Genomic DNA, 27,831 nt, shown 5'->3' on the forward strand with positions numbered 1-27,831 from the left:
TGCTCGAGTGGGCCCAGTAACGTCTCCATTGTGAGACTTGTTGCTACTATGTTTGGTATATCGAATACGTCACGGGGAACTTGCCAGGCTTTGCCGTGCGGGCAAGATACTCTTGGTAGCTTGCGGGGCTCTCCGAGAGGGGCGGAGGAATCAAACTTGCTTTGGCTGGGTTGGCCATGTGCAAGGAAAACACCCTACCTACTGTGCTATTGCTCCAGGTCTGTGTGAGAAAGGAACACAGACCCTTAATCCCTTGACGTGCACCTCTGGAAGCAAAAGGTCACAGACCCCTTTGGAGTCAGCATAATGGAAGCAGTGGTGCAAGAGTCTGCAAGGGGGCCCCAGCTCCAGGACTCCATATGCCCCAAAGCTTCCCTGAGATAAGAGAGGAGTCTATGCCCCTTTCCTATCTGGCTCTGGGGTGCCTTTAACACTATCTTTTTGAAAGCTCATGTAGAGAAGTGTGGGGGTCTTGCTGAGACTACCCCCACAGTCTGCGAATCTGGACTAACTCATGGAGAAGTGAAGGCTTTGAGAAACCCAGGGCAGGAGGAGCCACAGGAGTAAGCGGGGATTTGGCCCTGGGCCACCAGGACTGTTGTATTCCAAGAGTGACTCAGAGCTGCTGGCCCACAGAGGAAGCCGGGGCGCTCTGGCACTGTCAAAGAGTAGGACAGAGACTCAGCTCAGGAGAGAAGTGGAAAGCATTTGGGGGCTTGGCAAGCAACACAAGGGTACAATTAAGTCCAGCTCATGTGACCAGTGAGTGGCTGAGGAAAACAAAGTGAGACAAAGCCGGGAGAGGACGGAGCAGCAAGGAGGCTGGGAGAAGGGGTTGGAACTCTGCTCTGTTGAACTCTAGGATGGGATTGTTCATCCTGGTGTCCCTCCAGAGCACTGCATGAGAGGGGTAGTTACTCTGGGTCCTCCTCACAGAGAGATCCATCTGAGGGGGCAGTAGAGTAGGTAAACTCTCCTTCCTTCCATCAAGGCTACCTTCATCACTAGCTTTACTCAGTGGTAGTGACAGTCTAGTCATGGCCAGTGGAGCCCAGAGTCATCAAATACAGAGAAAGTCACACTAAGTGCCTTGCTGTCTCATTCATTCTAGAGGTGGGGCCCAGGACTAGCAGTAGCGCCAACTTAGAGCTCCAGTCCCCGCCAACTCCAGATGACTTTGGAGGCTTACAAGGAGCCCCCACTGGCATTATCAGCAGAACTGTCCAACTGAATCTAGCCCAGACTGCAGAATTTGAAGCAAATCAATGTTTTCTGTAGCCACTATGTTCAGTGTGGCTGGTTTTCAGTCAGAAACCTGAAACACTTTGGAAGGAGCTGTGTGTGTTCTCTGAAGAAAACACTATTCAATGACAAGAAAGGCAACTGCTCTCAATTATAACTTCAGAACAAAAAAAATCATTGACTAATCAGAAATAAAGCTATATTGATTAAATCTACCCCATCGGGACAAAAAAAAATAAAACAACTTGGGGCTAGAGCTGATAGTACATCAGGTAGGGCACTTGTATTGCACATGAAAGACCCAGGTTCAATTATTGGCATCTCATTTGGTCCCTCCAGCACTGCCAGGAGTGTTTCCTGAGTGCAGAGCCAGGACTAACCCCTGAGTATTGCCAGGTGTGGCCAAAAACAAAAGAAAAATCCCCTTAAATCTCACTAAGATTTAGCTCTTTCCTCAAACTGGAAAAAGTTCCATACTTCAAGCCTCAGTAGAAACTTGGGTCTCCTTACTATGAATCAACCTGCCAAGCTATTCCTGGAAAGTCACTGGTTCTGGGCCAGGAGCTGCTTTCCAGGGACCATAAAGGTGAATGAGGCTTCCCCAAACTTCCTTCAGAGGTAACAGGACTTGAAAAGGGTGGCTTTTATTGAGGTCCATGGAGAAAGATATACAGATTAGAATGGAAAGTGTGGGTTTGGGGTCCTGTGCAATATTTGAACAATTCACCTATGGTTGCAATTCCCTACTTCTACATTGTGAAACAGGGACTAACCAAAGACCCTGAGTGAGAGGATTAGGACAGAGGCAGACTCCCAGAGTGTCCCATTAACGCCATATCACTCTCCACTGGTCCTGTACCCAGGGCCTCCTAGAGGCCTTGTGTTCTCCAACTATATGGATGGAGCTTAAGACATGGGAACATCCTTCTAAAAGGCCAAGGTTTCTAGTGGGGATGGCTTCAACCCCTGGAGGCAGCTGAGAACTCTGTGCGATGTTGCTAACAACCATGCTGATTGGGATAAAACTGCTTGCTGATAGGCAGAAGCCAAGCATGCTGGCCATACAACAATATGCAAGGCATTCACAAGTGAATATTCCTATGACACTGAATAACATTCTTGATACTCACACTGAAAAAAAAATAGATACAATCCATTGTGACTTATTTGACACATAAAAATAGGTATCATTTCTACTCAATTCTGATAACACAGTGGTAGGGCGTTCGCCTTACAAGCAGCCAACGTGGCCGACCCGAGTTCGATTCCTCCGCCCCTCTCGGAGAGCCCGGCAAGCTACTGAGAGTATTTGATATGCCAAACACAGTAACAACAAAGTCTCCAATGGAGACGTTACTGGGCCCGCTCGAGCAAATTCTGATAATAGATGTCTAAATAAAGTGTGATAATCAGAAAGAGCATACATTTTTATTTGAGTTCTTGCAACCAAATCCTGAGGTTGAAGAAAGCTCATTACTATAAGTGAAGCCATTCCTGGATTTTAAGGCACACATGTTTGACAGTCTATATCTGTCCTCCTCACATGCACCCTGTGTCTTCTCTTGATCCATTTACATTTGAATCTATCTCTCTACCTATTGATCACAAAGTCTTTCTTTCTTTCTTTCTTTCTTTCTCTCTCTCTCTTTCTTTCTCTCTCTTTCTTTCTTTCTTTCTTTCTTTCTTTCTTTCTTTCTTTCTTTCCTTTATTGAATCATTATAAGATAGTTAGAAGCTTTCATGTTTGGGTTACAATCACACAATGATCAAACACCCATCCTTCCACCAGTGCACATTCCCTACCACCAATGTCCCTGGTATACCCCCCTTCCCACCCTCCCCCTGCCTCCATGGCAGACATGATTCCCAATAATCTCTCTCTACTTTTGGGCATTATGGTTTGCAATACAGACATTGAAAGGTTATCATGTTTGGTCCTTTATCTACTTTCTGCACACATCTTCCATCCCGACCAGTTCCTCAGGCCATCATTTTCTTAGTGATACTTTCTCTGTTCCAGCTGTCTTCTCCCCTTTGCTTATGAGGCAGATTTCCAGCTATGGAGCAATCTACCTATCTCATGTATCCTTAGGTGTCAGCCTCATGTTATGTTGTTTTATACTCCACAAATGAGTGCAGTCCTTCTATGTCTGTCCCTCTCTTTCTGACTCATTTCACTTAGCATGATACTCCCCATGTCTATCCAAGTGCCCTAGAACAGATGACTGCTTAAAGAAACTTTGGTACATCTACACAATGGAATACTATGCAAGTGTCAGGAGATAGGAAGTCATGAACTTTGTTACAAAGTGTTTCAAATAGTTAAAGGAATGCTGTCTTCTTTGAAATTCAACCTCACTCGAAAGAAGAAGCACAATACCAAGTTTTGTTTGTGTTGTAAATTACTTGCCACTGACTTTTCCAATCTCACACAGGCTGCCCTCATACGGTATCTACATGTATAGGCTATAGAGCAGAAAGTTTGGGTGGCAGATCTTATCGATGAACTTCGATGTCAAGATAGGAATGATATTTCAAAATATTTACTGTGAACAAGGGGTGGCAAGAAGAGAACCTCTGAGAACTCTGTAGCCTTGTTCCCGAAACACTGCAATGGGATTAACATGGACTTCATCCAAAGAGCAGTATCTTAGGCCTATCCTGACAACCCTGAGTCAGTCTACATCTGAGCAGATTCCGAGATGAACTAACAGCCCCTAAAGACTTGGGCAGGACTCTGCTTGGGCGATGAGTGTGGACAACGTCAGACCCACCTGCCATAGCTCTCTGTCCTGACTCCTGTAGTGTAGAGAGAGTAACCTGAGTTCAAGGCCACAGAAGGCAGGACCCACCCTGCCAGGGCTTCAGATTGACAGCCTGCCAATGACCAAACACCCAAGGAGCGGTAGAAGCTCAATACTGTTGTTTGACAAGGAACCCAGCAACAGTCACTGTGGAAGGCTGAAGGAAAATTCCTTGGCAAGGTCATTGCTCAGCTGCCTGAAGTTTGCTTGAACAGAAACATGTGAGGCTGGGGCTGGAGCATGAGCTTTGTCCCTCCCCGTGCAGGCCTTTCCCAAGCTCCTCAGCTATGTTTCCGTCAATTGGCAAAGATGCCAGCTGTGATCCTGCACTGTGCTCAGGATTACATGAGAACATGACGGAAGGATCACGGGGTCTTTCTAGAGCAGGCAAAGCCCGGACAGCTAGGCAGGGACACTGTGTGTTGGTACACCTGAGGCTTCCTGGGGCCCACTTCAGGAGAGCATAGGCAGCTGAAATCTGGGTGGTCAGGAGCTCTGTGAGAGACTCGAGCATATGTAGAATCTGCCCTTATTGACTAGAGCAGAAGGAAGCCTGCTGGCCTACCCACTCTGCTTTGTTGGCCTGAACTTAGGTAGGGTGAAGTGGGCATGAACCTCAGAACAGGCTTCTCTCTCAGTCCCTGAGGCCGGGCAGAGTACATTTAGAGAAAAGTGGGTTTGGAAATTGCCTCTGTGACTTCCATACTCCCAACAGCTGGAAGCAACGTAGCTGGGAAGCAACCCATTTGTCCAGCATTTGTTGAGCAGCTGTCATGAGGCAAATTCCAAGGAGAATCAATCAGATGCCTGGCCCCTGCCTGAGACACTGTCCTCCTGGAGGAACACAGTTGCATTTGCACATTTGCACATGTGCAAAAAAAAAAAAAAACAACCAAAAAACATGTGTTATCAATCCATAAAAGGAGCCAAAGGTTTATTGGGTACACACTGCAGAAGAAGATGCCATGGGGAAAGGCTTTCAAAACTGGTTCTGTCCCCTTCCCCTACTGTCTCTGGGGTGGGTATTCTGAGTTCCCAGTTGACTACTTTTTACTCTACTTGGAATCCTGGTGGCTGACTTCCATGGACTGCACTATGGCTTCCGGTGGGTGAGCCCAAAGGGAGGCAGCCCAGGACCTAGGTTGGGGGAAAGGCCAAGCAACTTACATTCTTGTCATCCTTCCTGCCACCTCCTATTTCACCTTGTCTGAGTCCCTCAGACAGTGACCTCTCCCACAATCCCAGGAAACTCCCCTCTCTGTTCCACAACCCCAGGTCTAGAAGAGAACCAGCTTCTTGAAGGCACTCATTTCTGGGCATGTTACCACCATTTCCTCTCAATTCCCTTAGCCCTGCCTGCACTCTGAGGAGTGTTCCATCTGGAACCACTATACTCTCTTAGTTTGCTTGTCCTCTTTTAAGCTCTGTTTATGAAATCTAAAGTTTTCTAGCAATGACCCTGGGCTAAGAGTGATAATCAGGCGATTATCACCATAAATCATTGCAAATACACTAGGAGCCAGAGTGACTTAAGGACTGGGGATGGCGTGGGGGTGGAGGCTGTGTTTATATTGTTACTTTTATCACAAACCTCACAATGATTCCCAAAAGACTCAGATATTCTTTTTTTCCCCTGTTATTTTGAGGAGAACAGCAAGGTAGGTCAGATAAGTGACAAGCTGCCAAGTGGAGAATCCCCACCTGCACCAGAGTCAGGATTATCACTGAGCCCAGCTACCACCTAAGTCCACTCTGGAAGCCATGGGGTCCTCATCTGCCTGAGAAACTCTGCAGGGGACCCAGAGTGAGGGTCTCAGGGCATAAACCCAGGAGCGGATGACTTGTGAAACAGAGGAGGTGAGCAGGAGTAAGAGAGAAAGTGGGCAGCATTCCGAGGGCAACAAATCAGAACTGTAATCAGGGAAAGACAATAGCAGAGGGAGAAGGACCTGGAGGCAGAGTCCAGGACAAGGACATGACAAGAAAGTAGTGAGGGAGCAAATGTGGAAGAAGACAATGAGAGACGCTACTTTCTAAGCCCTGCCTGCCTGCCAGGCACAGGCCTAGAGATTAAAGCACTCACAGTCATATCCCATCCAAGAAGCTATATCCTCGTTGATTGTCCATCTAAGAAAGCAGGGGCCACTTTACTTCATGGATGAGGAGGCTAAAGATCAGAGTGGCTGAGGACATACGCTAAAAACTCCTAGAACAGCAGGGTACGAATTCACAATCTCTTGTGGGAAAATCAAAGACGTAAGGAGGCAAGGAAGGAAGAAATTTGAGGAAAGGGGGATGGAAAAGCTCCCAAGTGGTGATTATCAAGAGTCCCAGGGAGAAGGATCTTCTCATTCACTTTGCTCACCCATAATGGTAAACAACAATAAGCCAAGGTGTTATTTTGCCTGGTGTCTTCTTCCGGTGTGTAGTCTGGCTCTGCTGCATCTCAGACAGGACCATTACTGTTCCCTTACCTCTAGATTTCCTCTTGTTAAACACGGACTGCCAGATGATGGCTAGCGTGAAGAGCAGGACGCTGAGGATGCCCACACAGCACACGAGCACAGCGTACATGTAGAGATCTGCAGGACAAGAGCAGAGGGTCTGCATGAGAAGGAACACACATGGCAGCACACAATTCACACAGGACACAAGGTCCACACAAAAGGAGCCATGAGCACAAATTTAAAAAAAAAAAAAAAAGGAATGAGAAAGCTCTTAACAAAAGAGCCAAGAGAAAAATCTATGGGATCAAGTATCTGGCAGAGAGTTTTCAGACTACATATCAAGAGGTTGGAGAGACAGTACAGAGATTAAGGTATTTGAATATAGCCAACTAGCTCAAATTCTCAGCACCACATATGGTCTCCTTGATGAAAGTAAAAATAAGTCTCTGTAAATATACTATGAAAATTTTGAAAGAACAAGTTACATATTGGGAGAAAAGTTCATGTCTTACTCACAGATCACAGATCACAGATCATCCTGTTATTCGTCGATTGCCTCGAGCAGGCCCCAGTAACGTCTCCTTCATCCTAGCCCTGAGATTATATTCAAGGCTCTTTAGGAGAATGAGACCCATCATTGTTACTGGTATTTGGCATATTTGGGTACGCCACGGGGAGTTTGCCAGACTCTGCCATGTGGGCAGGCTACATTCGGTAGCCTGCGAGTTTGTCAAAGTAGGAATGAGATGTCATAATAAGATGTCATAATAAGGTTCCAGGAGCTGGTTTTTATAGTCTCTGAGTCTTGGCCGCTGATGGGATTACACGGCGCCAGGGGGCCAGGTGGTGGGTGTGACCCCCGTCTACTGGAATTTGGAGGATCTGGGTGGAGGATGCTCGACTCCAATCCGAGTAGGCTTGGAGATCTCGGCCCCGGAACCCACGTGGCTTTGTCCCTCTGCCGGTACCTTCAGGTGTGCGGAGAGTGGTCTCAGCATGGTGGTGGCTGGTCCTGGAGGTCTTCAGCTGCCGGAGCCCTGGTCGGGGCGGGGAGGAAGGCTCAACCCGCTCCCCTCCAAGGGACCCCGGCGAGGAACAGCCAGGCGCAGGGAAAGGAGACTGCACTGGTCTCATCTAGGAGCTGGTTTTTATAGTCTCTGAGTCTTGGCCACTGATGGGATTACACGGCGCCAGGGGGCCAGTTGGTGGGTGTGACCCCCGCCTACTGGAATTTGGAGGATCTGGGTGGAGGATGCTCAACTCCAATCTGAGTAGGCTTGGAGTCGAGCTCCAATATTCCCCAAACTCACCAAAATAACGGTGAACACAAGAATCTGCACAAGCCTAATGTAAAAAACTACATTCCCTGAAGCTGCACTAGATGCCCAACATAAGTCACAGAAGAGTACCAAAGAGGAAGCTAGTACTCTTGTCTCACTAAAGATCCATTTTTAGGGTTTGGAGCAATAGTACAATAAGCAAGGCCCTTGCCTTGCATACAACTGACCTAAGTTCAACCCCCCCGAACGCCATATTGTTGGTGGGTGCCCAGAGTCCCACCAGAAGTGATCCCCAAAAGCAGAGCAAGGAGTAAGTCCTGAGCACCGCAAAAAAAATATTCATTTCTAGAATATAAAAAACTCTCAAAACTCAGCAGGAAATATGATAAACCCCTTTAGAAAATGAGCAAAAGTAGAAATATTTTATATGATAAATAGGCACCTAAGAATTTTGCCCTCCTTAACCATTAGAGCAATATAAATTTCAGTCCCAATATGGTGTCTGAAATCCCTATCAGAATGGCTAAAACAAAAAAGCAGTGCCAATAACGAATGGTGGCAAGGATATGGATAAACTGGGTCACTCAGGCATGGCTGTGAGCATACTAAATGAGACAGAGGTTGAAGGAAACAGTCTGGCAGTTTCCTAAAAGATAGGACTAACATTCAACTCACAATCAGACTCCAAGACAGCGGACCCAGCCAAGTGACAGTTTCTGTCTACACAAAAGCCTATCACAACTGGAAACTGCACAGGTGTCCTCGGGTAGGTAAGTGATTAAATAAACCGGGTTGCATCCACACCAGGGACTACTACTCAGACAGAAACGGCAACAATCTGGATAGATCACATCAGAATTTATGCTGAGTGAGAAAAAGAGAAAAGGAAAAGAATTTCCAAATTTATATACTGACACAATATTTTAGAAATGACAAAAGTATAGAAATGAACTAAATCAGTGGTGGCCAGAAGTAAAAGGGTTGTGAGAAGAAAAAAGGAAGTGGCTTTGGCTCTAAGCCCTTGTGGAGGTGGAAACATCCTGTGTCTCGAGTCTACCAGTGCTATATCCTGGTTGGGATACTATATTATAGCGTTGCAGGAAGTTTCCTCTGGGAAAACTTAGGTACAGGGTTCAAACAGGTACAGGAGATCTATTTTATTTCAAATAAACACTAATTTACATTCATCACTAATGTGAATTTATGCTCAAGCCATGTCCATGGCTGCTGTGACAGGGAGCTTAACACACATTGTATTTCTCAGGTGTGGACCCCTAGAAGGCCAAGATTAGGTTGTGGTAAATGGCATGTTGCCATGGTGAGCCTTCTCTTCCTGGTGGAAAGATGACTTCCCTTGGGCAGAAAGAGCACGCACTCCTCTAGGACCCCTTGTAAGGACAATCATGTCATTCACTGAACTGTCTGCTGGTGTCCTAACTGCACCCCCCCCTACCTGGCCCCGTGTGCCTAACACATTGGGGTTGGGATATCAACATAGGAAGCGGGTGGGGTGGAGGGTGAACTCCATTATTCAAACCAGAAAGTTATACTTTCACTTTTTAAACTCAAATGATGACCAGTCTGATTTGATTAAATACTTAAGTTGCTCAAAAGTGAAAGGGAAGCCAAAGCATTCTTTTAACCTTCTAGGTTGCAAAAAAAAGCTGCAGATGTTTGACTTCAGCAAAGGTTACTCTGCTGACTTAAATTTCTTCAGCCAACAGAAATGTATCACCAGTCATGTTTAGCGGCCTCATAAGTACAAAACATGACAAAGGGTAGGCAAAACCATGTGGTTCACATATCTGTAGGCCTGTGTGTCCAGAATTCCATGCCAAGTTGTCTTTAAAACAACACAGGAAATGTAACAAAACAAAACAAACAAACAAAAAAATCCAAGCAAACAAAAACCCTAGAGAAAGAGAAAACAAACAAAAGAAAAAAATTGAGAAAAAAATGTCTCATGGTGACAGAAGGTCAGGACTTTACATTTTTATCTTTCTTTTTTTTTCTTTTTTTATTAGTGAAACACCATGAGGTACAGTTATAGGCTTACAAATTTTGTGCTTGGGTTTCAGTTATACCATGATCAAGTGCCCATCCCTCCACCAGTGCCCGTCATCCATCACCACGGGTCTTTCTAAAGCTTTATTTGTTTGTTCATTTTTGCATTCTCTGTGATTTTTTAAAGTCCACTTGATGTGGAGCTCTGGGAAGCTCCTTCTGGCCCCACAACTTGGTGTGTTCCTAGTTCTGGGCACACAGATAAACCTTGGCTAACGTCCAGTGCACTTTCCACTGCAAATGTTCAGCAGTAGCTGGGAAACAGAGATGATCAAGCAATGCTTGGACCCCATCTCTTGCTCAGCCCAGCTATGCTCAGGCCCTCAAGGGATCCACTGTATGGTGCTTAGAAGGCTACTCAGGACCTTACACGTGCTTTCGACATCTCCCAGCATGAGTATACATAATTTTTTTAAATTAAGAACTACAATTTTATGTTTCTTATAATATTTAATCTCATTTTCTCCTTAATATGACTTCAAAAGAGTATTCTGAGCTACTTCCAAACATTTGATAGAAGTTGACCCTATTAATATGTGGCTTAACAATTTCCTACTGGGCACTCACAGTGTTTCTAAGTGTCCCTCATGATCAATGATTAATGAGGAGTATTCATAAGCTTATACCTTAATGCATCTCTCCTTCACGTTCTTAAGTTTCTGGGAGTAGAACTGCTGCATAGATGAGGAGCGGACCCCTGGAAAGCCCTGGGGAGCTGGAGAAGCAGTTAGTTAAGTGCTTAAACTGAAAGAGCAAGCATGTTGGGGATGGTGGAGGGGCTGGCCTCCATGCAGAGTGGGAGTGGGGGCAGGTGGGACCATGGTCAATTAGACAGAGGGAATCAACAATTCAGGTTCCTTTCATCTCACTGCCTCTCGACTTCCACAACTTCCCCCACTGTTCTGGAGAGGCCCAGAATAGTCTTGCCCCTGGGATCCCTGAGCTCCTCCCAAGGTCTTAAACTTAGTCAGCAATTCCACTAAGCTTGTCTGAGTGGGTTCCTGTTCCCGGTCACTCAGAAGTCAGGACTAAGATTTAAGACTGTAGAAAGCATGTATAACAAGGTTTCAGGTGAAGGAGCACTAGCAGGAATATTCAAGGGAACGCAGGACTGCGAACAGGGAAGAGTCTCAATCATAGGGCACAGGGCGCCCATCATAGAAACCGAGGAGGACTGGAGAGATTGTGCAAACATTGTACAAATGAACGAGATCAAGGGCTGCTGGAACCCCCTTTGGTGTTTTCCCCTGAGGAAGCTACTGGAAAAGTCCCCATGGAAAGTCCAGGAGGTCCAGTAGAGGAGAGCCAGATCACCAAGCCAAGAAGGTCATGGGAAGGGGGAGCGGGAAAGAGAGAAATTGAGAAAATTCTTTTTAAAAATTTTATTGAATCACCATGACATAGTTACAAGCTTTCATGTTTGGGTTACAATCACACAATGATCAAACACCCTTCCCTTCACCAGTGCACATTCCCCACCACCAATATCCCCGGTATACCCCCCCTTTCCCACCCTCCCCCTGCCTCCATGGCAGACATGGTTCCCCATAATCTCTCTCTACTTTTGGGCATGATTTAGGCATCATTATAACCCTGAGAGGTTATCATGTTTGGTTCTTTATCTACTTTCTGCACACATCTCCCATCCCAACCGGTTCCTCCAGTCATCTTTTTCCTTAGTGATCCCTTCTCTGAAATAGAGAAAATTCTTTACTAGCCGAAATCAAAACTACCTTTCCGTGTAGACTCCTGTGTCTTGAATGTGTAGGCCTGGCACATGACTGGGGTAGAGAACACTGTGAGGCAGGAGAGAGGCCAGGGCCTCCATTTACATGTTCAGGTAGAGGGCAGAGGTTTCTCAATCTCCCTTTCCCCCCAGGTCTGTGTCAGGAGATGGAGGACACAGGGCCAGTCCTAGATTTGCACACCACTGAGCAAATGATTCCAGGAGCAGGATTACAAGCTATTTCTAACACCAGAGGAAGAGGAACAAGGTGGTCACGTGGCAGGAAGTAGACCATGTGCACTGGCCTCTATCTCCGAGGGATTCCTGGGTTCAAAGATGAGAATGCACAGTCTCATTCTTGAAACAAAATGAAAGGTCTTGCTAAATCTTCTATGCCAGGCCAGAGCAACAGTACAGCAGGTAAAGTGCTTACTATTGCACATAGCTGACCCAGGTTCGATCCCTGGCTTAACACATTCCTCCAGTCCTGCCAAGAGTGACCCCTGAGTACAAAGCCAGCAGTCATCCTGGGCACCATATGTGTGACCCCAAAGCCGTAATAAAATAAAATAGAAATAAATTTGTGCCAACTGCGACACAAACCAAGAGCTCACTGCTCCATCAGATTCTTGCCCCTTCTGCAGAACCAACCAGGAACAAGGTCATGGCGAGAATCTCCCACAAGTCTCCCCAAAGCATACAGGCCACATCTGTGTCCCATTTCACCCCCAGCAGGAGGTGGGGGGAGAGATGGGGGGGCATCAAGAGGGCCACGTGATGGTTACAGATCACAGTCTTCCCAACATGGCACAAAGGGGGCTCTCCACAGGCAGTTGGGGTGACAGGATCATAAAACATCTGGCGAGTCCGGAAAGCTCAGCTACTCAGCCACGCACACAGGCTCTCTGGGCCATGGACAGCAGCCAGCAGGCACTGGCCACCCATGGATGTGTCTCTGCAGGCACAGAACTGTGGCTGCTCTCTGCAGTGTTCTTGAAGTTACAAGAACCCTGAAAAGGGTCACCTTGTCGGAAGAGTAAACACTCATAAAGGGAACCTGTGTTTTCCTGGACAGGGCAGAAATCAGTAACCCAAAGCTCTGACTTTGTCCTTTATTCCAAGCATTTCTGTAGCTGCAGGAATACAATAACCCTGCAGAATTCACTCAAAATACTAGAACCACTTAGCCTGCTTTTCTCTGCCTAGGATTCCAGGCTGCTTTTGCATCAGGCAGGACAACAAAGTTGTGTCCTGCCAGACAGTGACAGGGTTAGCAGTTCAGGTGTTCTGAGGGCTGTTCTTGGGAAGCAATGGCCTGATGTTCCTTTATTGTCTGACTTTACCTTTCATGCAAAAGCCTCCCTCGATTCTAAACGTTAGCAGAAATTTTTTAAAACTCAGACCTAGCTAGAACTCCTTGTCTGGAGACAGAAGCCTTTGGGTCCAAATTTAACAAAACATCTGCCTGTAACCAAATCTAGGGTGAGCTTTTCATTACCATCTACACTTGCACAGTCACAATAATTCTAAAAGTATCAGTCTATACCCTGAGTGTATTCGAGACTTGTCTCTTCCAAAGGCACCAGTGTGAATTTGAGAATCAATTGTCAGCCACTATGCAGAAAATGTCCCTCCAGTGCTCCCAGCCCAGGCCTCCCCGAAGCAGATGGTGAGGCCAGCAGGCTGCAGTGATATTCACACAGCAGGGATGCTGGGGTAGGGGGAACAATGTCCAAGTGCCAGCTCCCATTCTCCCAGTGAGTCTGTCCAGGCCCGACTGAGTGGCCCCAACAAAAGGCAGAAGGTACCTGTTGCCAGGCAACCCTGATGTTGGCTGGGGGATTTAGTACTGCTTTGAAATCCCATGACCCCAACATTCCTCAACACAATAAAGGATTCTACCTCTCCCTGGACCCCAGGATCAGGAAAGTCAATGCCATCCTTGATGTTGCCAGGCTAAATGCAAATGTCTAGGAGATATGAGCTCTGTCGCAAAATCTTGCACTAACAAATATTTGTGCTTTTATAATCCAATATGGAATACCATCTTGCTCAGTAAGAGCTATCTGGGGAGTAATCCTAAGGGATTTTCACTTGCTTCAGCATCTCATGCAGAGGCCTGACAATGCCATTTGTGTGAGGGCAGGTGGGCATAGGGCCAGGGGGAGGCCAGGGATTGAATATTCATCTGCAAGCACTACTGCAGTCAAGAAACTAACAGGAAAATGCCTGAGATCAGGCACCAGGGAGTTTCAACCACCTCTGACCTCACCAATGCTGCAGCTAGCTTAAAAAAAGCAAGACACCAGATGCTGCTGCAGCCACCACTAATGCCAATAGGAAAAAAACACTCTGGAAACAGCTACTCTGAGGCATTATACCAGTGAGGATTCTAGTTTTGCCTTTCAGAAAGGGCCTGATTCTTAGGGTTGAGGAGAGGGAATATGTCAAATTCTGTTTTGAGGGTTCCATGGAGAGTAACCCTAAGATTCCATAGCTATGTGTAGTAATAATTAAAAGTACCGTTTATAAAATTAAAATTAAATTCTTGAGCAAAACAAAACAAACAACCCAAATTACACAGATTGGCCCTTTCACTTTTATTATAAAATCCATGGGCTGGAGCGATAGCACAGTGGGTAGGGCGTTTGCTTTGTACGCAGCTGGTTGGCTGACCCAAGTTTGATTCTTCTAACCCTCTCAGAGAGCCCAGCAAGCTACTGAGAGTATCTTGTCTGCATGGCAAAGCCTGCCATGCTACCTGTGACATATTCGATATGCCAAATACAGCAACAACAAGTCTCAAAATGGGACGTTATTGGGCCCGCTCAAGCAAACTGATGAACAATGGGAGGACAGTGCTACAATGCTACAGTGCTATATAAAATCTATGGACTGATAACATCATGTATTCCCAACTTACTCTGGAATTAATTTGAGCGTAAGAAAATAAGTTGATGATAGGGCAAAACTGAGACATTAGGTTCCTTTCGTCTTTCTCTATTCCTCTCCTATTATCTAAAATCAAGAGAGATGCATTTATAATGAGAAATATTCGAGAGTTACCTTCAAAAAATGCCCATGTATTTTTCTTTTTCTCAAAGGATGAATCTTCCGGAACTTGGAGAGAAGTCACTGTAAGACAAAAAAGCAATGGCACAAGATGAAATAGAGTTGCTAATGGGCCTGACCCATACTGCAATCCAAACTGCTGCCAGATAGTATATACATCTTTTTAATTCATAGTCTTCATATTTACAAAACTACATTGAATTGCCATAACTCAAATGCCAGGGAGAGGTACAGTGACTTAGACACAGCAATAAAGACACCTGAGGCACCAGGGAGAGCAATGAAGTTGTCTCTGTTTAAGTCAATAAACAAATGGCAAAGCTGAGACTCCATTCAACTGAAGTGCCAAATGCCTCCAGATGCTTACAAACGAGAGAGTTCTTTAGGTGGGATTCCAAGAATTAAATTCGAGTCAGCTTACTCTTTCATTGTACATCTTTGTGACACACAGGGTACTTGCTCTGGTTGTCCTAAGCAGCAGAACACGTGGTCCTCTGCTGAAGAACAATCAGTGTTCTGAGCTTCACACTCCATGCACGGTGGTCACATGTGGTGATAGGCACTGGATTTGGATTTTATTTTGTCTGCTTTTATGGTCAATCACCAATTCTACTATACCTTCTTTTGGCCTCTAGGTATCTGTATTACAAACCATAATGCCCAAAAGGTGGGGAACGGGGGTGGGGGGGTGGGGACACAGAAGGGATATGAGGAATACTGGTTGGTGGCGGGAAATGTACACTGGTGGAGAGATGAGTGTTAGAACACTGTATGACTGAAACTCAATCACGAAAGCTTTGTAACACAGGTGATTCAATAAAAACAAAACAAACAAACAAAAAACCCAAATAAACAAAAGGTAGGGCTACTGAATTGAATCAGACTGCACAAAACTCTTAGCATACTAAAGAACTGGTAAACAAGGAGAAGTCCCAAGACATTGGGGGTAAGCTCATCAACAGCAAAATTTCCCAGAGAATGACACCACTGTCTAACAGAACTTTTAGAGATGAAGATAATGTCTTATGTTGAGAGTACATACAGTAGTCATTGTTCACAGATAGAAATATGAGCATAAGGCTATTCCTCAGGGGACGGTAGGACTGAATTTGTAATTTTATTTCATTTTAATTAACTTAAATGTCAATAGTCACATATGATTAGTGGCTACCTCACTGAATGTCTCTAGAGAAGACAAACTAGGATCTGAATAAAAAGATAAAGATGGGGCCAAAGAGGTAGTATGGAGGTTAAGGTGCTTGCCTTGCACGTGACTAACTCAGTTTGATTCCCTGCACTATATGTGGTCCCCCAAGTACTGCCAAGGGTAATCCTTGAGCACTGAAACAGGAGTAAGCCCTAAGAACTGACAGGTGTGGCCCAACAAACAAGCATTGAATATGAGAGATATGAATTGTCCTCCCATTGTTCATCTATTCTGCTCGAGCGGGCCCAGTAACATCTCCAATTTTTGAGACTTCTTGTTACTGTGTTTGGCATATCGAATACGTCGCGGGTAGTTTGCCAGGCTTTGCCGTGTGGGTGAGATACTCTCGGTAGCTTGCCAGGCTCTCTGAGAGGGGCAGAGGAATCGATCCCGGCTCAGCCGGGCTCGCTGCATGAAAGGTAAACGCCCTACCACTGTGCTATCGCTCCAGCCCGCAGAGATATGAATATGTCTAAAATAGTCTGAGACATTAATTGCACCTCATAAAAACTTTTGTATTTTTGTTATGGATTTCAGGTCTGCATTTTTCCATTGTTTATTTCTATAGAAGTTGCATTGATCTTTCCTATCTTGCTTTGGATCACTAATTTGACATTCCTCAGTGTCTAAGCTGCTTTCAATCATCTATAACATTTTTAATTTAATTTACCGTATTTTTAAATTCTGGGCTGGAGCGATAGCACAGCGGTAGGGCGTTTGCCTTGCATGCAGCCAACATGGCTGACCCAAGTTCGATTCCTCCGCCCCTCTCAGAGAGCCCGGCAAGCTACTGAGAATATCTCGCCTGCTCGGCAGAGCCTGGCAAGCTACCCGTGATGTATTCGATATGCCAAACACAGTAACAACAAAGTCTCCAATGGAGATGTTATTGGGCCCACTCAAGCAAATCGATGAAAAATGGGAGGACAGTACAGTACTTTTATTTTTAAGTTCTAGATTTTTCATTTTTATGTGTCTCAGTTCTCTAATGTTATTCTGGAAGTCTATTTAACCTCTTTGCCTTGTTAATCAAATTTTTTAAACCTACACGCTTTATAACTTTCATATATGCTTCAACCTATAGGTTTTTGTCATTAATTTTGTTTTTGATTATGTCTCTTGATATGCATGATCATTCTTAAAATTGAGTTCCTGACAGACATGGAAAATGATAGTGGCACTAGACAGGATTTACTTTCTTGATTGGATGCCAGAGTAGGAGAATGGGCACCTAAGTCCATGGGGATCTTTATTGAAGTTTAGAGGCTGTTTTTATTGCCTTAGGGTATGTTGTGTCTCTTATTTGCCCCTACTTCAAGGATTCCCCAATGGAAACCTTATATAATTTACCACGGCCCTTCCAATTTTGATCTCATTGTCAAAATTGTTAAAAGCTTTACTTCTTCCTAAGCAGCTAAATTACCACTTTATGTACACTTTTCTCAACTACAACTCCTTAAACAGGGATGAATTTCTTAAAGGTGACAATTTCCCTCTGCTTCTCTGTATTAGACATAGTCCTTCAGAGAATAATTGTGATTGCTAAGTGCAATCTGTATGTCATACACTGTATATGTAAAATGCTGCAACAATATATACATCATTGCTGAAATGCAGTTTTTTTAATTGTTCTTAGAAGTAGTCTTTAGCGCCCTGAAAGATAGCCTGCTGTTACTAAGGACAAATTTCTCTCCAATCAGAACCTAAATTCCTTAAGACCAAGAGATGAATCTTCACTCTCTGTGTCTCTATCCTCTGGCACATTGGCCAGCAGCTGGTAGGGGCCTATGAAATGAAGGAATCATTTCTTCTTTATGACTGCCCCACAAGTAAGCAATCTGAACTTCTAGAAATGAACTTTCAGTGAATATGTGATATCACCTGTGATATTATATATGTTAGACAATTTTGTCAACCATCCTTCTTACATTTTCCCCACCCAACATCCTAAACTGCTGATTCCCAGAGGAAAAATCAAGAATTTAAATTAAGGAACAGCATTTAGGTGTGTTAACAAAGCCAGTGGCCACACTGCTTGCTCAGAGCCATCCTGTGAACCTGGCCGTGGTCCTCAATGTGTCTCCTATGGTCTGGGGGCTGATATTGGTGGTTGATGATGCAACAGGATAGCTAACAGCAGAATGGTGTGACAGATTCCAAGGTTCTGGCAGAGATCATGTAGGAAGAGCTAAAATTAGTAACAATTTTGTTGATCATTATATGCCAAACCAGCTGCTGCTCTTTTCCATAAAATAGTTGTCTGGGGGAAATAAGGACACTCAGAAACTTCTTGCATAGAGCCCTGTGAGCTCCCAATCCTGACATACCTCCTGTCAGTATAAATGATTTAGGGAGACCTTGTTACTTGCTTTCTCAAACAAGACAAAGGAGGAAACCAGACACAAACAAATAGTTCCCTATTTGTGAAAAGAAAAAAACAATGAATGATGAATGAAAATTGAGGACCACAGAGACTATACCATAGGCAAGATGCTTACCCTGTACACAGCTGACCCAAGTTCATATGCAGCACTGCATATGGTCCCTGAGCCCCACCAAGAATGATCTCTTGAGCACAGAGCTGGAAATAAACCTTACACACAGTCAGGGACCCAAAAAAGCAATGAATGACTAGAGATGGACTGCCTTTGCTAGAACAGCAATGGCTCATGCAAACAGGGTATTTAGCCACAATGACAGGAAATCCTTCCTTGTTAGACAATTTAAGAGTCACACTCTGAAGCATAGGAGAAAACTGAGCAGCAAATAATGGGCAAAAATGTTTTTTCTTAGGGAGCTGATATACTCAGGGATGATGTCAGCTTCCCTTCCCTTCAGAGGTGAAAAGGGGATCACTTGATCACTTGATATCCCGTGACTCATTGATTTGCTCAAGTGGGCACCAGTAACGTCTCCATTCATCCCTGTCGCGTGCGAGTGTAGCCCAATGGCGTATGTTTGCACCAGGAACACAAAGAGCCTCAACCCGATCGTTCAGAGTCTTGACAAAGAAGTCTGAACATCTCGTAGGTGGGCGGCCACATGATCTTTTTACGTCCAGTGGAATCCAGTCTGTAATGGCTCTAGTCCAGCAGTCGTCTCCAAATCACATTATGTGTCCAGTCCATCTGATTTTCTACAAACGAGACAGCATCCTTGATTCTTGACCGATGGAGGTCGGAACTCCAGATTCTTTCTCTCAGTTGAGTGAAACATGATACTCCAAGCATAGCTCTTTTGATTCCCCTTTGGGAGACCCAAATAGTGTTCTCACCCTGTTTTCGTAGGGCCCAGGTCTCTGAGGCATATGTTAATGCAGGAAGAATGTGGAATCGAAGAGATGTGCCCGGAGCCGGAGGTTCTTCGTCCTCTTAGCTATTTCTTTGATGCTCTTGAAGGCGTTCCAAGCCGCTCTCTTCCTCCTGTGCAACTCAGGTGCCAGGTCATTCGTCATCTTGACTTCTCGACCTAGGCACACATAACTGTTGCATTCAGAAATGTTAATTCCATTGAGAGCAAATGGAACGTCAGGAATGAGACCGTTTCTCATAAACATTATCTTCATGAGATTCAGCTGTAGTCTGACCTTTCCACACTCACAGTTGAAGTCGGCCAGCATTTGTGCCGCTTGGCTAATGTTTGGTGTTATTAGAATGATGTCATCAGTGAAGTGGAGGTGGTGCAGTTGTCGACCATCTATTTTCACTCCCATTCCTTCCCATTCCAGTCATTGCATGATGTTCTCCAGGATGGCACTGAAGAGTTTCTGTGAAATGGTGTCAATCTGCTGAAACCCTCTCTTGACATGGATGATCACTTCCTTGTAGAATAGTGAGATCCTGGTAGTGAATCCATAATACAGCTCACAGATGATCTTGATGTGTTGAGTTTGAACACCCTGTTTGGCTTTGCGGAACCCAGCTTGCTCACATGGTTGTCCTTCATCTAGTGTTCTGCCAATCCTATTCAGGATGACTCGAGTGTACAGCTTGTAGATGACAGACAACAGGCAGATTGGGTGATAGTTGCCAATGTCGTGGATGTCTCCCTTCTTGTACAGTAGTACAGTCCTTCTGGTTTTCCATTGGGATGGAATCTTGCATTCAGACAGGTAGTGTGTGGAGAGCCGAGCCAGTGTATTGATGAGTACTGATGGCAGGTTCTTCGAGTGTTTGGATCTGACCTTGTCTGGGCCGGGTGCTGTTAGCTTCTTTACCAACGAAATGGCATGTCGGATTTCAGAAGGGAGAACGTTGGAAACTACATATCCATCCTGCGGAATTTCGTATGTGGGCAGGTGGACGTGGCTATCAAAGAGATCCGAGTAGAAGTCATGGATAATATTCTCCATGCCCTTCTGGAAGATGTGATAGATACATCAGGACATCGGAGGGCAGTCATCTTGGTCTTGTAGTTGGCAAAGGACAGGTGGGCATTGTGAATGCTTTTCCCGGTTTCTGCTGCATCTACCAGCACTACTGCTCTTCTCTCTTTGAGGTCTTCCTTTATCGCTTCTCTGCACTGCTTTGCAAACTCAGATGTTCGCTTGTGGTTGCCTGAGGCTTGCACCAAGCCAAGTTGGCAAATGAGCTCAAGAGTTTTCAAAGACAGGTGTCTTTTTGTGGCTATCTCTCTCTCCCTCGGCATTCCTCGCACAATCATGGAGGTGCTGAACCAGTCAATCATATTCTTCCTCAATGTTGTCAACGACGGCATCTTCCCATGTTGCCACAATAGTGCCAAAGAGCTTCCAGTTGGTGGTCATTCTGGGAGTTCTCTTCTTAGACTTTGCAGCCCTTTCTCCCCTATCCATGAAGTAGAATTCTGCACAAATGAGATGGTGGTCTGATCCCATTTGGAATTTTGGGACAACAGCAACATCAGTCAGGCAAAACTGTCGATGGAATATGATGTGGTCAATTTCTTTGTGGAACTGTCCACTGGGAGACTCCCATGTCCAACGTTTAGATTCGGTCTTCTGGAACTGTGAGTTACTATGCATGGTCTTGGTTGACATGATGAACTCAGAAGGTCTCTCATCCTGTTCATTCCATTCTAGGCCATGGGTCCCGATGTGGAGTTCTTCGGCTGATCTTCTTGGTCCTATCTTGGTATTAAAATCACCAACAATGATCTTGTAGAAGGTGTGGTCTTCTTTATAGAACTTCTCCAGCTCCAGGTAGAACTTCTGAGCATGGCCATGGTAAATTTGTGTCCTCTGTGTGCAGTTTAATCTGAAGATAAGAATAGGCAGAAGAGGATGGGATGCTACAAGGAAACATTTTGCTTGTTCAGGCAAAGACAACTTCTCCAACAATATTTTACTAGCAGATATCGAAGACTCAGAAGTCTTACCCCAACAGTGTAATGGTTTTCATTTGAAGATTGCAGCCTTTTCAAACAATCTTCAACAAATCTATGCCTTTGGCCTGTGATTGCCTTATTCTGTAAGCCACTAGAGTTAACAAACAAATGGGAAGACATATCTGAAGCCCTGTCTCTTCTGACGCATCAGCCCAGGGCGACAGGAAGCCCTTGCTCCTGAGAGCCTCCTGGCATCTGGCAGCTCATACCCTAATCCCACAGGGACTTCCAAATGACAGAACTTAATCTTCTGTCTTGGTAAGGTCATGGTGGCTTTCCAGGTGGGTTTCCAAGTTGGGAGAAAGATATGGGACTTCTGTCTATCCACAGGGGTTTGCATCCTGGCTCTCCCATCATTCCCCTCGCCACTCATCTCCACAGGCCCCATCTTTGGGGATGAAGGAAGACCTGATCCAGGTGAGCTACACACTGATCCTTCCCAGGTGAGAAAAACATGACCAGGGCCCTGTTCCAGATGGCCTCCATCTCCCAGACTGGATGTTCAGCAAAGAACTAATGTGTGCACAGAAGTGCTCCCTGGAACATTCCCCCAGCTACTGGGAACCTGGCCAGGGCTGATTCCCTGAGACCCTTGCCGGAGGCAACTGAAGAGTTCTCTCCTCTCCTTGTTTCCTTCCTGCTTCCTGGAGCCACATCGGGGAGGTCAGTGCAAGAACAACTCCTGTAGGGGCACAAAGCCTCAGTCACTGTGCTCAGCCTGGGAGCAGGGCAGAAGGAGGTGGTGCAACTGGCCAGAGAAGCAGAAGGACCTTCATGCCAAGCCATCTTTCTCGATATTGCGTTAGCAGAAGAAAGTGGTCATTTAGAGTTCTGTCTGACTCTGCCCATTTATCAATCAGTCCAGGCACACAGTGGAAAAGAGAAGTAAAAAGCACTCAAACACTAAGTGGCTAACTGATCTATTGATGCTTTATGATTTCCTCAGAATTCTAGGCCCAGGGGGTTGAGCCTGGATGACCTCCTGGTGAGGAGCTGGCTCCCAGGACTAAGTTGTGGGCATCGTGGGGGCCCCGCCCCAAGAGAGCAGAATCAGATGAAATAGAACAAGGGACAAGTTGTGAGTGCCACTGTGTCACAGCCCTTCCAGGAAGAAGGGATTGAGAATGGGCACAGGATCAAACCATCTGGAAGAAAGCAACCAGAGGCACCCAGGCCAGCCGATCATATCAGCCTTGTGTCTGAAAGAAGCAGGTCGGAAAGAAAGACTCTTAGTCAAGCTTCCTTTGATGGGATCATCAGGAAAATTATCCCTCAGAGAGGTGTGAAAATTGAGAGTCTTCATTGTTGGCTTGGACAGAGGGTTCAGCTGACTACCAGCTGTGCAGACTGTCCTGTAAATTCACACCAAAACCCTGTGACTATGCCGTTTGGGGCCATGGGACCTCACCCCATTCCCTTCCCAGTCTTCTGTTCACTGACCAGACCATGCTGACACCTTTATGAGATTCTATCATTCCAAAGAATGACAACTGACCGACAATGCTTAGAAATCCTGGGAAGGTTCATTTTTCACCCCCAAATCCTTTCTCACCTGCTCTTCTGGACCTCCAATGCCTTGTACAAAGAATTCTACAACAAAAGGGGCTTGGATTGTAACCTGAAGTTACATCAAAAAGTAAGGCACTGAACCTCATGGTGTTTCACTAATAAAAAAATTTTTTTAAAAAAGTAGGCAGACACTTATAACACAGAAGACCTCCTGGTGTTGCAGGTAGTGATGGAGAGAAATATAATAGTACAGGCTCTGGCACAGACAGAAGAAGGAAAACACAAAGAATAGTGGCCAGAACCTGATCCAGCTTGGCCTTTTGATCTCCACTGCTGGCCTAGCTGGACTTAAGTCTTCTCCCAGACTCCACAGATCTGGAGCACCAAGGGTCTTGACTTCATTTACTGCCCCAAAACTTCAGTGTGCAGAATCGATTATGATTCCTATTAAAATGTGGATTCCTATTAAAAAATTCTGAGTGGCACCTCTGAACTTCCATTTGGGAAATGAGGGAGAGGATTCAGGGACTGCATGAGAAGGGAAGTCGCCATTCAGAAAATTCTGAGCATCAGTCCCCTGGACCCACAGTTTAGAGAAGTCCCAACTCCCACACTCCATGCAGAGAGATTGGGCCTGTGTTTATGAGCTCATAAAATAGGGAATTCAAGTCATGAGGGGTCTGACTCTGGGTCACAATCTTTTATTCAGTCCAGGGCAGAGCACACAAATCAAAGTAAACTAGTGCCTCTTTCATACAACCAATGAATCACTGTAAAACCTATGGAAAACTCTACCACAGTATGACCACCCTCCATAAAATATGAAGGACATGGCTTTGGAGAAAGTTCTTTTTGAAAAAGGACTGATGAAGCTCCGAAGTAGAAGACTCCAACTCAGAAACAAGCGAAAATTTGAGCTACAGAGATCATCTTCTTATGATTTTTAATATTTCATTTCCTCCCACCCTTGCTGCTGGATATGGGTCTTCAAATATACTCTATATTGCCCTCTCTAATTCTTTACCAGTACTCCAGTCAAAGAGAACGTTGCAAAGGCTTGGAGCACACCTGTGGTCTGCACTCCCTTGAACACTTCTTAGCCCATAACAAGTCATAATTTCATAGATGCAGGGATGAAAGGCATGGATATGAAACTGGATTGGTGGGTGAAGTCTTCCCAAAGAGCATGGGGCTGGTGCCTGACTATCACTGGCATCTGAGGGCCAGGAGGAGAGGCCAGGGTAAGGGAGCCCCTCCTACTCATCCATCCTTTCTTTCCATGGAAGGCCAGTCTCCATGCCACAGACCTGCAACAGTATGCCTGGCTGTGGAGACAGAAATCTCTACAAGTTGAAGCCTCTATCTTTGGATCTGTGATGCTTTCCTTTAAAGTTTGTGAAGTCTTAGTTTCTCAGAGACTGGGAGCTCAAAGTCCCAGTTCTCAAGCAGAACAGTTTTCATTTGTTTTCATTTTAAGCACCATGATTAACAATATTGTTACTGGTTGAGTTTCATGGTTCAACAGTCCAACACCACATCCCCCACCAGTGTCCATTCCTCTTCATCATCATTGTTTCTGTGTAGACCCAATCCTTCCCCAAGCAAGCTCAGTTCTGCTGACCAGTGCTCAGATTCTGATTCCTTTGGGCACCTGTTATTCCAGTATTATGCTTATGTATACCCTACATATAATAGAGACCATTCTGTATCTGGTCTTTTGACTGATTTCACTCAGCATGATACCCTCCAGTTCATTCATGGGGCAGAAAACTTTTACATTCTTTGTTGAAAAGAAAGGAAAAGAAATTAAAAGGGATGGTCCCTTGCATGCTAAATCTTACTAAATCTGCACTCTGGGGATGTAGGCATTTGAAGGGCAGACAGCAACTACCCCAACTTCCTCAGGCAGCACCTTACACAGATCAATGGGAAAGGAAAATATAAGGAAACTGGAAGAAGCTGATGACAGAAAGCCTGAACTTGAAACTTAATTAAAATAAAGATGGGTTGCTTTGACTCCAAACTATAAAATTAGTACACTTGGGTTCTGGGCCCCTTTTCTCAAACAGTGGAGTAATTTTCTCAAAGGGGGAAACATAAAAATGTAGCTGGAGGTCGGGAACACAGTTCAGAGGACTGGAGCACATGACGGGCATTTTGGAGGCCCAGGTTTCCTCTTGGGAAATACATAGGCCCCAGACTACTGCTGAATGTGGCCTCCCCCAAAAGACAACAAGGCATGGAGTTGGGTTCCTGCTATTTATAGGTGGGTGAGCTTCCTGAGGGAAGGCAAGTGCATCGGAGTGGGACACAGAACCCTCTGTTCCTGCTCTCAGAAGTTTGCCTGCGGGTTCCTTTCCTCCTGACCCCTCCAAGACCCAGGCCAAAAGTAGTGTCTCCTGGTACACGAACAAAGCTTCTATGTGAACTGGGTCTCTGAATGGCCTGAAAGGATGAGCAGGAAAAACGGAAACTCAAGTTTGGGAGAGTCCAAGCCACTCTCTTTTCAGTCACTCTAAGACAAATTTCATAAAAGAAAGTGAACCAAGCAAAAGAACAAGCAAACAGGAAAATTTTCATAGACTTCCCAGTGTGACAAGGCAGTGAGGAAGAAACTCACATTCTGAGATGGGGCCCACCACAGACAAGAAAGCCATGTGTCTGTCTCCCAACATACCTGGGAAATACTGAGAGTGGGCACTTGGTGTCAGACCCTCTCCAAACCCGGCTCCCAGAGAGGCAGATCTATTTGTCTCTAACTCTCTTGCACTCACTCTTCCCATGAATTAAATGTGCATTATACCAAGGAGTGAATCCCTCCTTCACTCCCTCACTTAAAAAATAAAAGTCACAATCCTGCTTTTCTGTGCACCAGGCACTGGGTCAGGTGTAAGGGTGCTTTGAAGAGTCTTTTAGGGTCCCCAGAGTCCAGCTGTTCACCTGGTACATTCTGCCAAACACTGTCCTTGACACTACCCACCCTCAAGGCTGCCCTGCCTCTTCTTCCACCTCTGCTTATAGTCCATCTCCACAGCTGTCACCTCTTCACCGGATGGCCCAGGCACAAAACCCCAGCTTCCACATGACCCACTGTCCTCAGGAATATGTCCTTGTCTTAATCCCACACAGCTTCACTCCCTGTACAGCCCTTTCACTCTCTTTTCCTCAGTTCTCTGGATAACTTCTAACTGATTTGCATCCATATCTTCAATGCCTTCAAGATTGGAGAGTCTCTCTGCCCTGACCTCTTTTTGGGTAAAGCTTAGGGATGATATCATCTATCCAACTGCTTAGGTAAATGTTCAATCTTTTAAATTCTTCCCCAAATCATGGCAGTTGGAATGAGTTTAGGTGCAATGAAGAACTGTTTTGAAGTGATGTTTTAAATTGCACCCCAGTTATCAATTTGTCCCCTTTGAGGATCTGAACCTGTTGACACTTGAAGCATCATGATGTGTGCTTGCTTAATTAAGCAGTCGCACTAAATGTTTGGTAAATCTCATTCCTAATTATCTGTTCCACGTCTCTGGAGAAAAGGGAGTTATTTAATTTCTTCCACTGAAACTTAAAATATCAGTTCCCTGTGGTAGTTCTTTCAGATTCAATTATTAAATTCCCCCTAACATTTTGGGGTTAAATATCAGATAAGAAATTATAATTGCAGCTTTGTTCCCAAATACTTTTAGGGGAACAATTTTCACTGACTTTGTCCACCCCTTCACATTAAAAGCTTCCTTGTATAATCATATGTCAGATAATAATTTGGCTTGTGAAAGTAAGTAATTTGGATTGAAATACTGATTATATTGCAGGAGACAGCCTTTGAAAATTGCTTCTATTATTAGCATCTTCATTGTTGATGAAGACATGTCCATCTGAAAGTGTGCAGATTCATTTTAGTTTGGAATATCAAACTGTTTTAAGAAACAGTTTAGTCTGTGGTTTGCAAAACTGGGCTGAAAAGCCTCTGAGGGTTATTTATCAGGTCTGGAGAATTAAAATTGTGGTCCATCTTACCAACCTTATATAAGTTACCTACTCATATAAAACTTAGCATTTTGTATTCCCTTGTAGAACGACCTTGTAGAACCCATCTCCAAAGAAGAGATAAAGGTGGCCAACAGGCATATGAAAAAGTGCTCATGTCAGTCATGATTAGGAAAAAGTAGGTCAAAACATTGAAGATATCATCTCACTCAGCGAGAATGGCATATATTTAAAAGTCCAGTAAAAACGACTAGAGAGGTAGCACAGTGAGCATGGTGTTCTCCTTATATCAGCTAACCCAGGTTTAATCCTTGGCACCCCATATTATCCCCAACACCCACCAAGAGTGATTCATGAGTACGGAGGCAAGAGTAAGCCCTGAGTAAACCAGGTGTTACCCCAGAACAAAAACAAACAAAGAAAGAGGGACCTGGAAACAACAAGTGTTGGCAGGGTTACAGTGAAAAAGGAACCCTATCCCTGTTGGTGGGCATGTCATCTGGTTCAACCTCTATAGAAAGCAATATGGAGAGTTGTCCAAAAGCAGTAAAAATAGAACTCTTATCTGACCCGGCAATACCACTTTTTGGCATCTAGCACAGCAGGTAGGGCATTTACCTTGCACGCGGCCGACGTGGGTTCGATTCCTCTGTCCCTCTCAGAGAGCCCGACAAGCTACTGAGAGTATCTTGCCCTCATGGCAAAGGCTGGCAAGCTCCCCATGGCTCATTCGATATACCAAACACAGTAACCAATAAGTCTCACAATGGAGATGTTACTGGTGTCTGCTTGAGCAAATTGATGAAGAAAGGGAGGACAGTACTACAGTACTACTACCAAAACACAAAAATATTACTTCTAAAGGAATATGAACACCTAAGTTTATTGTAGTACTCAGTACAACATCCAAGATATGGAAACAACCCAAATCCCCAAGTATGGAAGAATAGAGCAAGAAATTATGGTACACCCAAGGGGAGGGGTGTACCACAATTTGAGGGGAGGGGGCCAGCCAGCTCCCACCCTAACAAAGCCCTGGCAGCTGCTCCCACACCCCAAAGCTGCCCCCAAGCCTCTGGCCAGACAACCCAGCTAAATATTCTGGATTTTCTGGAGCAACATCTCCAAA

The 27,831-nt window shown here is 45.1% G+C and overlaps 1 protein-coding gene across 1 annotated transcript in view; it reads right to left on the reverse strand.

The window, feature by feature from the left end:
* VSTM4 (V-set and transmembrane domain containing 4) overlaps window positions 1-27,831 on the reverse strand; it is a 94,132-nt gene that overhangs the window by 48,509 nt on the left and 17,792 nt on the right. The window contains exons 3-4 of the mRNA XM_056130476.1: window positions 14,630-14,698; window positions 6,521-6,628 (exon numbers count right to left, since the gene is read on the reverse strand). Of these exons, the coding sequence (XP_055986451.1) occupies window positions 6,521-6,628; window positions 14,630-14,698 (177 nt within the window). The remainder of the gene's footprint in view (window positions 1-6,520; window positions 6,629-14,629; window positions 14,699-27,831) is intronic.

The sequence above is a fragment of the Sorex fumeus genome, unplaced genomic scaffold (assembly GCF_029834395.1).
Source record: "Sorex fumeus unplaced genomic scaffold, SorFum_2.1 ptg000078l, whole genome shotgun sequence".
NCBI lineage: Eukaryota > Metazoa > Chordata > Mammalia > Eulipotyphla > Soricidae > Sorex > Sorex fumeus.